Source organism: Betta splendens, chromosome 1 (assembly GCF_900634795.4).
Source record: "Betta splendens chromosome 1, fBetSpl5.4, whole genome shotgun sequence".
Taxonomy (NCBI): domain Eukaryota; kingdom Metazoa; phylum Chordata; class Actinopteri; order Anabantiformes; family Osphronemidae; genus Betta; species Betta splendens.
The window spans coordinates 16389663-16403724 of NC_040881.3; the positions used below are offsets into that span (position 1 = coordinate 16389663).

A 14062-nucleotide genomic window follows, 5' to 3' on the forward strand; every position below is an offset into this window, starting at 1 on the left:
GGAGCGTGAAGGGAAAGGCGGGGACGAGGCGCGTCAGCCGTGCCGTTAACCCACTATCATCGCGATGACGCGAGCGTGAGAGAGTGAATGACTCACGGTCAGTATTAAAGCACATCCATTCTGAATTTTATTTCAGAATAATGTAACATGCTGCATCAATGTAGACATGAAAATCAAATGAAGTCATATGAAAAGAAACTGAAAAATATCTAACAGCAGGAGGTGAACGACTGATAAACAGTTAGCTGAAAGACAAAGTTTAAAGTATTGCTACTGTATTTTTCTAGCTATTATTAATTATGTAGCTATTATTCTGGATGTACTGCAATAGTGTGTCCTGCTCGTGTTCTTCATCCATCAAGTCACAGAAAGTGTCCACCAGGTCTTCCATCAGAGCATAAACCTGCCACATAGTTAAATACATTGAAATATTTACATTTTTTAGAACAAACAGAACATGTGAATCTTGTCCCTTTGCACTAAAACCTGTATTGAGAGACAACTGAGGCACTTGCCTTTTTGTGCAGGAAGGTTTTGTAAATGCTGATTCTTGCCAGATCTACATTTTGCTCCTGAGGCGCCTCCCGTCTCGTGGACCCTGGGAGGGTTTCAGGTGCCACACCAGGCTCCTTCCCTTGGTTTTGCTTTGCCTTGCCTCTCCCAACATCATCCCTTTTTTCTCCTTTCCTCTTCTTCTTCCCTCCGTGCAAGGCAAACAATCAGTTAGCAAACAACACACAGTAGCTATTGTCTTTACGGGCAGGAGGGTCAGACTGGACGAGGGCATCTCCCACACCCTCGAGCCAATAGGTTCAGTCTCCTGAGCTGCTCTGAATAAGTAGGTGCTCTGCATGTACCACCAATGGATTGGAGCAGTCCGGGTGCTATTAATTCGCAACCTGGTCGCACAGTTGGACAGCAGGTGCACATATTCACACTGCGTTGTGTTACCATGGCAGCCATGAGCCAGTGCTGTAGGTTACCTGTGACTAAACCACGGTCACGAAGAGGAAAAAAATACACAGTTCAGACACTTGGGCCGAGGCGAACGTCAGTGATTTTGTTGACAGTGGTGACACGAGCAGAGACTTTCAGCTGATCCTTCTCTTGTACACATGGCTGAGGATACGCTGCCAAGGGATGTGGAGTCAGTCAGTAGTAATGAGACAACAGCTTTTCAATGGCCTCATCATGAATCATGAAGTGACAGCTTGTTTGAAGTGAAGGTGACTCATGTATCATTAGCCCATCACAATAAAACATGTTGCTTCATTCATGCTTATCAACATAAATCATTTGAATATGCTGCCCTCTTGTGGCCAACCACCTTTCAATGGTGAATTTCAGTTTTAAACGTGCATTTAAACACCTCTCACACACATTCACCTTCTCACCTCCACTAACTTCTCAGTGGCTGCTAACTTGGCTTCTCCCTTGTTATCATCTTTTAATCGAGACTTCATCCCGTTCCTCTCCTCCTTGGCAGCTGCTCCCGCCTTTTTATCGCGCTTCTCATCTTTGTTTCTGACGTCAGCCACATCTGTAACATAGTAAAACAGGTGTTAGCAGCATCCACATGAGCGCTAAACTACTGTGCATGAAGCTGTGTGCGTCCCACCAGCATCGCTGTCGAGGGTTTCATCCTTTTTATCGATCCATGTTTCATTCACAGGGAGTCCCAGCAGGCGCCGCAGCTGCGTGGCCTCATCAGCCATCGCGTCCAGCAGGTCCCTCCACAGCTGGTTCCTGCAGTGCACACACACACACACACACACACACACACACACACACACACACACACACACACACACACACCACTATAACCACCAGGCTCATTCCACTGAGCCGTGCATATGAGGTGTGTGTCTTGTCCTGTGTGTTTTTCATGCCTTACAATAATATTTCTGGTGTTCGATGGTTGTGTTTCATGTGAGAAGGTTCACACAGCTGTAGGAGCAGGGAGTTAAGCCGGCTCAGACCTTGTTCTCTGATTATTGTGTCCTGAGCTGACTGTTGTAGGGGCAGAGACAGGATGGCCTACAGCGCGAGAACAAAAGGGCAGGTACAGTAATGGTTGTTACACATCATTAAGATATGAGGAGAGCTTTTCATTTACTGTACGTATTACATCCATACGCAATGTCCTTACCTGGAGTAAGGTGTCAACAGAGAGATCCCAGGTGTGTCCTGGATTAACTTCAAGCCACAGTGTCTTTAGCTGCCCCACTGCCTTATCACAGTACTGCCACTGCCAGTGTAGGGAGCATTCATTTAGTACAGTATGTAAATATGAAGGTTTGACAACAACACAACTATGAGCAGAAACTACAGCTGTATGTCATCATTTGAATCCCACTTCAAGTAAAGAGGAAATATGAGTGCCGCCCTTTGCTGGAACAAGGTGTGATCACATGTTAATAGAGCTGTTGTCATTGAACTGCCATGACAACAGTGAGTGCCTCAGAGTATTAGTAGTTATGATCCACATCTAATGAGATAAAACACATTACGCTGACAAAAACATGGAGTGTTAAAGGAACGGACATTAATGAAGGACAGTCTGATTATTTTAATGCTTAGCCAGTAAAATGTCAAACAGAACATGATGAATGGGTCCATTAACAGGTCATGTCCAAATGGACGTGTGAAGATTCAGACTGAACAAAATAAAAATGTTTTATATATCCGTCGCAGATGAAATCAGGCCCTGACAGAGTAACAGTGTCAAACTATATATGGAACAGAAGAAATGACACAGTTCATGTCATCTTCACTGCTAAGGCATATTAAAAATCAATACAACGCTTTACTGGTCATCAAAAAGGGAAACATGAATGGTACCAGTTACCTTTGGGTTTTTTCTTGCAAACTCTTCCTCTTCGGTTATGTACAGCTCTGCGGGGGAGCTGGGTCTCTCTGGGGTTTGGACCCCCTGCAGCATCTCGTACATAATCGACCGACACATTTTTTGGGTCACTTTCTTTTCCAGCATCATCTACTCATTCAGAAAAAAGAGGAAAAAAAGTCTGTTAAACAAAGCCTTAGTTTTGTGTGTTTGTGTCAGACGCTTTAATTGTTACATCACCTGTAAATGAAGCCTCTGGTCTGCGGTTCTGTCCTGATGCAGAGCATATCCTTTCAGTTTGACCTGCATGGCGGCTCCTTGGAGCAGCACAGGGTGGGTATTAAGCTGCCACAGCTCAGTTTTAACGCCTGCCAACTCTGACTTAAATAGAAATTCAACATGCCGGGTGGCACCTGGAAGGATCACATCTGGGCAGGAGCAAAAGCAGAAGGGTGGGTTAAGTACTGAGGCAGATGGAGGGGTGGTAACAGGTGCCTGATCATATTTGTGTCTACAGTACGTACTAGGGGAAGTGTTAAAGTAGAAGCAATTCTCCTTCCGCCGTGATTGAAGTTGAAGATGGGGAAAGCTGCTTGGTATGTGGATCTGCTGCCAGCTGTAGAAGATGGCTGTGCTGCCCACATTCTGCAGCTCCAGGTGAGCTGAGGCTATTTTTCCAGTTACAACTTCAAAGTTTATTGTAGTACTAATTCCCACCTCCTTCTGCACACACACATGCACACACACATAACACACACAAACTTAAGATCACTGAACTGGGGAAACTAAGCAATACAGACTGACCAACAGAAGCACACAGGCCTCACAGACGAGGCCACAAACACACAATTTAATATATTTGACGAAACGAACAAAGAACAGATGAAGAATGAGTCCTTAGATGGCAACAGGGGTGTAGGTGTTGACAGGAAATTACGTAACACAACAACAAAGGACTAAAACAAAACGGGCCGGAGGGATGAACTGCAACAGTACCTGGTTAGAGCTAGAGCTCCCGGTCCAACTAGCAAGTTGACCACAGAATCTCAAAACAGGAATGTTCAAAGTATCCGACACAGCATCGTCAGCCTGTGCCAGGTTATCACTGTGGAGGTAAATGAGATGATGGATATGATGGATATAACACCTGTCACACAGACACTCCTACACCTCCTTACTGTGTATAACATGGTTTCACTTACAGTATATGCTGCATACAGTATGATGCATGTTACTGTAACACTGTTCACTGTGTTTGGAAAATGACTAACAAAAGAGAAGCAGACGAGGGAGGCATTTCTTACAGGTTCTCCTTTTTCATTTCGCTGTGCTCCTCCGTCTGCGTTTCCACTACGGGGCTGGGGCCCACTGTGACAGCAGCTAATGGTCTCCCACAGCCAATCACCTCCAGTCCACTGATGTCCTGTTATCAAGGCGACACAGAGCGGTGCAGCTGTTTTAAAGGAGCATGTGATATTTGGGTGGCCATTCTCCACTGGAGGTTGAAGAGTGTTACCCACCGCCCTTCTGGGAAGCTGCCTGGCCCGTTCTACTGGCACCTAACAGAACAGCTGGAAGGACACCATTACATGTACTGTACGTGTCTGGTGAAACCTTCACCGTGACACAATAAGGTGTTGTGTAACTCACTGCAACTGCTGGTTGACATTGTAAAGTTTTAGTATGTACTATTAAATTATACCTGATCCAGATGTTATCAGTTAGAACAGAGTTTTACTATCACCAGCTTACCTTCAAGTGCTGTATGTAAGTGAAGACATTTTACACACAGCTTTAAAAGTTACTCTGGCAGGTTCCTGTTTTATGTTTTGTTCACTACTGTCCCTTTTCTCTCTTTCTTCTCCCTTTCTACTTACCGTGCTATCACCTCTTTATTCTCTTAAGAACCCCTCCCCGTTCCTGTCGACTCGTCTGGCTCCTTGCACTTATGTCACAAAGCCACAGGCCTATCAGCTGCTGACAGGACGATCTGTCTCTGTGTGTGTGTGTGTATGTGTTTGGTACTTCAGGTACTTCAGCCCTTTAAATAACCTCAGCACATTACTCAGCAACACAGAACACGCCACCACTGTTGTCTGACAATTGGTACAGATGTGTGTCTCAGAATGATGGAGGACAGGGAGGGGTTGTGCTGGGAGATGTCTTTTGAATAAGCCTCCTCTTAATCAGTACATTTCACTTAGTGTTTTAACAAGGTATAATGAGAACTGGCAGCACACATTTGTGTTTACCCCAGTATCTTCTGCCTGTCTTGATAGGGTCATTGTAATGCAGAGAGAGTGGTTGGCCATGATCGCTCCCTTTTCTTGGCTCTGTTCCTCCACAGATCCCAACACCGCTAAGCTATCGTTGGGCATGGTTCAGATTTCATAACTGTACTATCTGAGTTAACAACAGGCACCACAGAGCTTTGTTAATCTCCTAATACACAGTACATTTAACAGACAATAAAACATAGCATCACAACATTTAAACATTTTTAGACAGAAAAGCCAGTGTGTGTGTGTGTGTGTGTGTGTGTGTGTGTGTGTGTGTGTGTGTGTGTGTGTGTGTGTGTGTGTGTGTGTGTGCGTGTTTATACATATGCATATTCATGTGGGCGTGCATGCAAGTACCGCATATTGATGCTTCATACAGACACCTCAGAACAGCGAGCCCAAGGCTGCGTGTTCACCGTCTATACAGTACAGTACATGAATATATAATCTGATTGTGAGCAGCTACAGGATAGAAGCAGCACCAGCAGCGACAGACAGAGTGTTCTAAGGGTGTGTAGTTGGTTGTGTGGAGAATGAAAATTAGCCAAAAAAAAAATTTGTACAGAAACAACAAATGAACAAAGTAGGTCTGCGTTGTGCACATGAAAAAAGGTTTAACTAGGTGTGAGGTTAATTGTGACATCAAAACTATGAGCTTTTTAAATTATGCAGTCACAGAGAGTGCTGGCACTGGGGCGCTATGATGGAGACGTAACAGTGCATGAATAAACAAAGCAAAATAAATTACCATACATCTAAATATATACTAATATATAAACTGTATGCCATAACCATTAGAGCACAGTGCTAGCTCAAAGTTCATATTCCACGGTATATTAAGTCAGTCTGATCTGATCAAAATCTATACTCAAACAGAAACTGTCATTGCCATGTTTTGCTGAATAACTCGACATAGTAGGTGTTACCGGCTTTTTCATGTCCGTGTGTTGTAATTCCTGGCACTGCTGCAGCAGGTGGTCACTCCAGTTCCAGTGTGGAAAAGTTGTTGACTCAGCACTCATGATTCCTGGTGGATAAAATGTTTGTGAATCCATGCAGTTGAACCTTTTCACTGAAGTCTGAACTTTCTAAGCGGTGCCTATGCACAGTCAGAAAAAACAGACTATTGCAGAAGAGTAAAGCTGGAACAAAGCGTAGATGTGTGCGTGCACCTGATTCCTGCCGTATGCTTCTGGGTTGGCCCACATGTGTCACAGGTCCACGTCTACCCTGCTCTGTCTGAGTCAGGGTGGCTGTGATACCACTGATGTCATCTCCATAGCGCTGGGGGAGACTCCAGAACTCACTGCCTACACGGTAGCCCTGAGACACACAGGGCCAACACGCCAGTAAGGAAGAAGGGAACAGTTAGTGGAGACATCAACGCTTCTAAGGAAGGACACAGTAACTAAGAGAAAACAAATATATATAATACATATCCAGAGTGGATGTCTGGCATGGCTTGACTCAGAAATTCCTTCTGCTCCTGCGTTTCTCTGAAATGGATATCTTGGTTCATCAGTAAGTTTTCCACTGGCCTGTTGAGCCTGTCTTGAGAAAGTTGTAAAGAACAGTACATACGATAAGACATGGATTCAGACTTTATAATTTTGCCACAAATGACAACAAGTCAATGCTTTAATCTACGCTGGAAGTCCAATCACCAGATAAGTGGGCCTGCTGCCTTCTGCGTTGCCCCATATGTGTGTGCCAGTGGTGCAGAGCATTGCTCTGGGTGTTCCTATGCGCTGATGGGACCCCTCTCATCACTCTCTCAGTGTGATTTCTCACTGCAGCTTCGAACGCTTTCTCTGGATTTGTCTGGGAAGCTGGTATTCGTTTCAATAACTGGATGATAGCAGGACAATAAAAAGAACCAGGGTGACTAATACTGCAAAGTTTTCAGAAAAGTGTGAATTTACTTTTTTCTCAATTCACCTCTGTCTCTCCTTTGGCCTCCAGAAACTTCCTAAAATCCTCTAAATCACCCAGGATGCTGTGCGGTACAATCATTCCTTGGTCATCAAACCGAATCCCTGAAAAAAAAACAGAGGAAACCCACATACTGTACTGTAGTTTAGTCTAAATAATACTTATTACAAGTAGGTAAATCTGACTTTATATTTGCAGTACATTTTTCAGTAGGCTACTAAACGGATAAAGCCACATAACAAACCAGGGCAGTCCAGAGGTTGAGAGTCTGAGTGCAGATTCACAGTTTGAGCCACGACCTCTCGTATAAGATTTCCAACTTCATCAGCTGGCTGTGTCTCACCCACACGTGCCATGTGCACTGTTGACCTTTGGGGAGCTTTGGTATATGGAGCTGGGATTACATCATCTTACTCACCAAAGTAGTACAGCACATACAGTATGGGATGCATTTGTTAGGGAAACCAAATGATTGTGTTGATTGAAGTGATCTTGAAGTGAGGTTACCTTAATATGGACAGAGCCTGGCTATTCTCGCGTTTACGAGCAGAATTCTCTGTTTGAATCGAAATAGAAAAAAACAACAGTGCATAAGTGTATGCTGTATATCTCAGTCATGTTGCTCATACTACAATGAGCAGATTTAACCATTGAAGAAGGTCTAATGAGGACAGATTACATCATTGCTCACAAAGCCAATCAGTTTGTCCTGGAACAGTGATATAGTTATGCAATTCTGTTAATTTCTCTATATTCAACTCTGCCAGAATATTGTTTCCATGGCCACAACAAAAATGATCTCTCCTTGAATTTTATAGGTGTTTAGCTTCCTACTCTTTGTGTTTTCCTTCACAGACTCAGTGGAGAATGTTTTGATGCGTGTGTTGCTTTGCTGAAGCAAAAGATGCCCTTGGCCCCTGAGGGAAGGAATATTCATAATAAATAATAATAATACAACACTTTATGTCCTTGCAAATTCATTAGTTGATTAAATCAACAGCTGAAAATGATGACCTACTTTCTGACTGAGATGTTACATGATGTAGGACAACAGATCAGTACAGACTGTGTGTACAGAAGTTACAGTAAGCGTCTGAATGCAGGACTTGTAGCATGAAGACTTGTTACTTACAGCAACATTTAGCCTATCTACTCAAATATGGTAATTTATGTTTTAGTCTTATTCAAATCTAATGGTGCACGACTGTCCCGTTGCCAAGGTCACACTATGCTCTAAAGTAGAGTTGTCATTAGCATCGACAAAAAGTTGAAACCGAACTGGGACAATTAATAACTAGGAAAGAGACACAAGAGAAAATACATACAGGAGGCAGCTCCGACCTGAAACTCTTCGTTTATTTACACAGTTAACGCAGCGGTTCGGAATGCTAAACCTATAGCAGCACTGGCAAAGCTAGCAAAGCCCTCGCAACGCTCAGTGTAACTGTAACCATGGTAACAACAGACGCTTCGAAGCCGAGGACCAACTTCCTTCCTCTTCTCACTTACGCAAATGCGCTTTCCAAACATCAAACGAACAGTGATTTTAATTTAGACTAAGATAATACTTGATAGTGGAACATGTTATTATTTATTTATTTATTTGTCTGTCTGTCGGGCCATTCATTCTTTCGTTCAATTATTGATATTGTTATTGGTATTAGTATTATTATTGTTGTTGGTGGTATTATGTACTCTTTATTTATTTATTTGTGTGTGTGTATTTAATTCATTCTGGATGTCAACTACTAAAAACTCTCAGACTGAGTCGTCAGTATGTATAGCCCACATTATTAACACGGTGTTCTCCTAGAGAACATGACAAGCCCTTCTGTCAATCTGCATGACGCGCACGGTCCACGGGGCTGGGAAGAGCCTATACGAAGGCAACTGACATCAGGCACCGCAGCAGAGACAAGCTTGAGCAGAGCTATAAAACCTCCGACCAACGCGCACTGTCCGCGTCACTGCGCGACAGCAACGGGGAGCATCTCGACCGCAGGACAGAGCGCACTCGCTCCCGTCCCACACCAGCTCCGCTGCTCCCCGTCCCGTTGCCCCCAGTTTCACGGTAACATGGAGGGCAAATGCCCCGGCTCCTCCAAAGTTTTACTGGCCTACAAAAACGCATCGCAGCACCTGAGTTCGGCGGGGATCAAAGCGGGCCTGGGGATGCTTAAAATGGCCACGTCTCAGTGGAAACTGGACAAGAAGGCGCGTTCTGGAGCAACAGTAAGACCACTGTCCGCCGCAAACGGCAGCCACTCCTGCGGGACTTCCCCACTGGATCAGCTGGCGGCTCTGGTGCTCCACGGTCAGCCTGGAAACCTCCACCCGGAGCGCCGACAGGACGCGCTACACGCCGCCAAGCCGCAGAACTGTAAAGCGCATCGTGGTCCTCGGTGCCCCGCGCGTGGGTAAAACGTCCATCCTCCGGCGGTACCTGCGGGACGGCTTTGTGGAAGACTACAACCCCACTTCCGAGGATTTCCTCCGAAAACTGTTCCGTATCCGCGGAGAGACGTACCAGATAGACGTCCTGGACGCGTCTAGGGAGCGGGACTTTCCAGCCAAGCGGCGCCTGTCTATCCTGACCGGTGCGTGTTGTCTCCATTATTAATATATGTCCCGCTGAAGCTTAAAATGCCTTCAATGAAAACTAACATTTCTCTCATATTTTTACAGGAGACATTTTCCTCCTAGTGTTCAGCGTGGACGACCGCCGCTCCTTCGAGGAGGTGTGCGCCCTGCGAACGGAGATTCTGGCTGCGAAATCCAAACTGACCAAACCGTCGCCGGAGCAGCGCGCGCCGCCGCGGGTTCCGCTGGTGGTGTGCGCCAACAAGGTGGACCTCCTGGCGGGCGACAGAGAGGTCTCCAGGGCGGAGGTGCTGCGGGCGCTCGGTGACGACTGCGCTTACTTTGAAACCTCGGCGAAGGACAGCACCAATCTGGACAAACTCTTCGAGACTCTGGCGAAGCGAGGCGGACTTCCGGCCGAGACGGGACCGTCTCAGCACCGCAAAGTGTCGCTCCGCTCCTACCAGGCGATGCGCGCGGCCGGCGTGGCCGCGAGAGGGAGCAAGGCGCCGGGGCGCGACGACCCCTGCGGCGCCCTGTACCCGCTGGCTCGGCGACCGAGCTTCAGTACGGACCTCCGACAAGTCATCGGACCGCACACGGCCAGAAAGTCCGGCAAAGCGCTGGACAAGTGTCAGATTCAGTGACAGGCACAAGACTGCGAGGCCGAGTGTTGACAAACAAACAATCTTAACCATCTTCAATGAGACGATGATGTTTACTGTACCTTCTGTAAATATAATGCATTGACAATGTTATTACACGACTTTCAAAAAAATCTTTGCAAGAAAATCTTTATTTTGTGTCTTATACTGTCTGTCTATGTATCTATTCCATCCATCCGTCCGTCCGTCCATCCATCCATCCATCCATCCATCCATCCACCCAATCATCCATCCATCCATCCAGTGTCTTCTACTGTACCACACACTGTGAAGCTGAAAGTGGGAGGATGTTGAGTCAGGAACTAGACTGTTTGATTGTTGTATGACCATTGCATAACATATATTCATAAATCTATTAGATGGCCCTTTCTCCCACCCACACCTTTCCTCTCTTCCTGTGTGTTTGTATTTTATTCTGGAATCGTGATTGCCAGAGTCCCACACATTAAAGATTAAAGGCCAGGTTTCCAGCTGGCAGTTACCCTGTCATCCTACATTACACTATATATGGCTTTACTGATAGGTTTGTCTTTCAGTGGGCCTCCCTCCCCATCAGTTATGATAACCGTTACTCACTTCCTGAACACGCTGAGTGAAGAGGATCTGAGGAACCTTGAAATGTGCACCCCTCATCTCCCACAGATAGCAGGAAAACATAAACTCCATATTTACTGTAGGAAGAGATGAAGTGACACACTGGGAATTCACAGTCATATACTGTAGCTTGATGTTAAGGCAGAGACCATACTGACACATGTCCTTCAGGCTGTAAATAAGTAGGATGTTTAGATTGTAAATGCCACATATTGTAGTGAAGGTCGCTCTCTCCTCAAGCTGAGTTTACATGTAAAAGACTATTCAGGTTTTATACTTAGTACACACGTCCAGTGTAAAAACACAACTCTTTCAAATGTGCAACTTAAAATGGATAAATAGCACCCTCCCACGCTGCCACCTAAAAGTTCCACACTTCACGCATCAAAGCTGATATAAACACAATGTCTGCACCAAAGTAGCGAAACATCTGAGCGTCTTTTTGCTCCCAGCGCTCATTGGGAGATGTGTACAGTCGCTTGGGTGCGTGAGTCATGGTGCCTGAAAGCCTCAGAACAATGTCTGTGGTGAGGTCGGAGGCCTGCAGAGATTTGGGAACAAAACCTACGGCGGCGTCAAAGACAGCAAACGCAGGAGGCTACAACCCCGGCAGGACGCGTTTATCCCAGCGCTCATCCATCAGCTGCTCCGCCGAACGCATGCGAGCGCTTCCTGCTGTCGCCGCATCAGCGTGTGCGCTTTGTTTGTGTGAAAGAAAGACAGCTGATGGTCCGCTGCCCCCTCAGCTGCTGCTGCTGGGCCCGTCACGCTCCGTGATCCCTTGCCTCCTACCTACACGCTGCAGCGCACGCTGGCAACAACACAACAATAACAATTGTTATTGAAACAAAGGGGCCTTGATTTCACACCCAGATAGACGGACGGCGCCTTGTTTCTAGGATGTCACCAGCTACAGTAGTTAGGCTGGAAGTGTATTTGAAGTTGGTTCTAGTTTCTAGTTTCACATTGTTTTTATTCCATTTGCTTGAAAGTATAACAATGATGAATAGAGGGTTTAGAGTTTAATCATACAACCGTGCTATAACAAAGCTGTCTAGATGTGACTGCTTGCCTGTTCAGCGACAGACCCACTGATCCATCCATGTATCCTGGGTTCATTTATTACCATTAAAAGAATGAGAGTAAAGTAAACATCTCTTGAAAGAAATTAATGTTTTTCAGGAAATGATTTGGTAAATTGAAGCGTTTAATCAGCTCAGTGTGATTGTTCTCAGTTTTTCTGCCACTGCACTGAGACCTTCCTTTTACTCGTGCGGCAAAATTCACATTGCAGGAAATAGCTGCAATTTTCATTCCTCTGTGGCCCCAGTGACCGTGTTGCACGTGAGGCTGTACTCTGCATTTGTTATAGCACTCAACGCACACACACAGACACACAAAGCAAAACACATACGAACAGATGATCCTGCTTCTATTTGCTTGCACGTGAGGAGAGTCCAGGCAGGTTCCTGTTGTTCCCTGCGAGTTCCTCTGACACACACACACACACACACACACACACACACACACACACACACACACACACACACACACAGGATAATAAGCTTCTACTCACGTTTTAACTCCATATAGAGAAATAATTGTTTTATTTGTGACTCTCAAACAAAAGTAGCTGCCACATGGGGGACACAACAGCTTTAATTGAAAAGCAGAATAATAACTTTAATAAATGCTACAGAGAAACAACAAACTAAACCAAAACATAATGAAGACAATCACAATAAAGCAGCTAAATTGAGACACATGATTCCTCTACAGAGCACTAATAAATAAAACAGAAAAGTCAGCTGTAAAACACGTACATTCCAAAACAAATTAAAATGACTCTTTGTGGAATAATGTGTGGGACCACAACTTAACACACAAAATTAAAAAAAATTAGTTCAAGATTTGCGTCACTTCGTAGAGACCCATAGCTTTTTGGCAACTGCTGAATCTGATAATTCACTTTCAATCCTCTCATCACTTCATTTCCTGGCTTTCTGTGAGCAGCCAGCGTTAGCATGCGAACACCATTTGCACAGGGAGCTGTGCTTGTCAGCAGCTCATTCAGCAGCCGCAACAGCAGAGATAAGAAGCGAAGGAGCTGCGCAGCTTGTCACGCCATTACTCCATGGAAAAGAGAGGCTAGCAGAGGCGCTAGGACACATGTGCACGAACACGCAGACACCTGACACCAACAGGCAGCTGTTCTGCCTTTCACTAAAAGTCACTGCCTGTTTCTGCTGATCTGTGGCGGAAAGTGCCAAGCAGAAATAAAACATTTGGTGTTTCTCCTGTTTAAAAACCATGTGTCAATCACATCCACTCAAATCAGTTTGGACAGATTGTGCTGAGACAAGGAAGAACAGTGATGCATAGATAAAGATGACTGCTAATGTCATAGATGACACGTTAATAGACAAACAAGTAAACAAATAGAATATAATCAAGAGTCTTAAGGTTTCAAAAGAAAAGAGACGTGAGTAAGAAGCGCAGCTGAAACGTGCATGTTATGGAGTCAGAGTAGACACATTAATGAATGTCTGACAGTTAAAACACACACAATCTTTCTGGGTGAGAGGTAGCTGCCAGTAACCAATATACAGGTGTGTAGTTACTGTATATATTGTAGCCATCTAATGGCATTAAGCTTTATTATATCAATTTAACAGATCACGTAGAATAGAACTGGCCACAAGAACAATGTTAGGTTGTAAAATCGTAGTTGTTCTGGTCAAGGTATAGATCATTTCATAACTTTCATTTTTGCTGTTATCTGGTGACATTTAAGTCAATTCAATTTTATAAAAAATGTGCAACAGAGATATCTGAAGGCAGTTTACAAGGTAAGATTTAAAAGGTTTATACTAACCGAATATGCACCTAATACGGTGCTATAGCGTTTATTTCCAGTAGATGGCGCCCATTTTAACAACTTGTTCAGTGGAAGTGCTAAACACTTTTCAGAAAAGCAAGAGCAGCAGATGTTCTGTGTGTTGTGTAAAGTGTGTGTGTGTGTGTGTGTGTGTGTGTGTGTGTGTGTGTGTGTGTGTGTGTGTGTGTGTGTGTGTGTGTGTGTGTGTGTGTGTGTGTGTGAGTGTGTGTGTGTGTGTGTGTGTGGTGCTGATGTGACAGAAATTGCATGCAGCTTTTGTGACTAAAGG

At 44.9% G+C, this 14062-nt stretch overlaps 2 protein-coding genes and 1 long non-coding RNA gene across 14 annotated transcripts; 2 read left to right on the top strand and 1 right to left on the bottom strand.

Moving 5' to 3' along the window:
* Positions 1-98: 98 nt before the first annotated feature.
* Positions 99-9746, bottom strand: mycbpap (mycbp associated protein). 12 transcript variants are annotated; one of them, XM_041070688.2, is made up of 21 exons: positions 8382-8560; positions 8075-8121; positions 7891-7973; positions 7564-7612; positions 7301-7435; positions 7063-7160; positions 6789-6972; positions 6560-6675; positions 6297-6447; positions 6051-6151; positions 4150-4268; positions 3842-3950; positions 3370-3568; positions 3086-3273; positions 2849-2995; positions 2150-2248; positions 1895-2037; positions 1619-1746; positions 1395-1540; positions 516-695; positions 99-403 (listed from the first exon to the last, which is right to left on the bottom strand). In XM_041070688.2, exons 5-21 carry the CDS (start codon positions 7410-7412, stop codon positions 284-286), a joined length of 2340 nt encoding a protein of 779 aa, XP_040926622.1. In that variant the 5' UTR covers positions 7413-7435; positions 7564-7612; positions 7891-7973; positions 8075-8121; positions 8382-8560; the 3' UTR covers positions 99-283. The 12 variants fall into 12 exon arrangements, with proteins under 12 accessions (XP_040926622.1, XP_029005060.1, XP_029004987.1 ...); XM_029149227.3 differs by lacking the exon at positions 8075-8121 and having other exon boundaries at positions 516-692; XM_029149154.3 differs by lacking the exon at positions 8075-8121.
* LOC121202222 (uncharacterized) lies at positions 3158-4560 on the top strand. Its single transcript, XR_005897676.2, has 2 exons — positions 3158-3297; positions 3363-4560. It is a non-coding gene; the product is annotated as an uncharacterized LOC121202222 (long non-coding RNA).
* On the top strand, positions 8668-10795 carry rasd2b (RASD family member 2b). The gene is given in 3 exon segments (XM_029149274.3): positions 8668-9438; positions 9440-9653; positions 9742-10795. Coding segments are annotated over 3 exon segments (1320 nt in total). The 5' UTR covers positions 8668-8874; the 3' UTR covers positions 10284-10795.
* Positions 10796-14062: the final 3267 nt, after the last annotated feature.

Coding starts and splice junctions, on each gene's coding strand:
- mycbpap (XM_029149222.3), bottom strand. CDS start 7,412: ATGGCACGTGTGGGTGAGACACAGCCAGCTGATGAAGTTGGAAATCTT. Junction 4,269..6,050: donor ACACGGACATGAAAAAGCCG/GTAACACCTACT, acceptor CCTTGATAACAG/GACATCAGTGGACTGGAGGT. Junction 2,249..2,848: donor TTGCAAGAAAAAACCCAAAG/GTAACTGGTACC, acceptor CTACACTGGCAG/TGGCAGTACTGTGATAAGGC.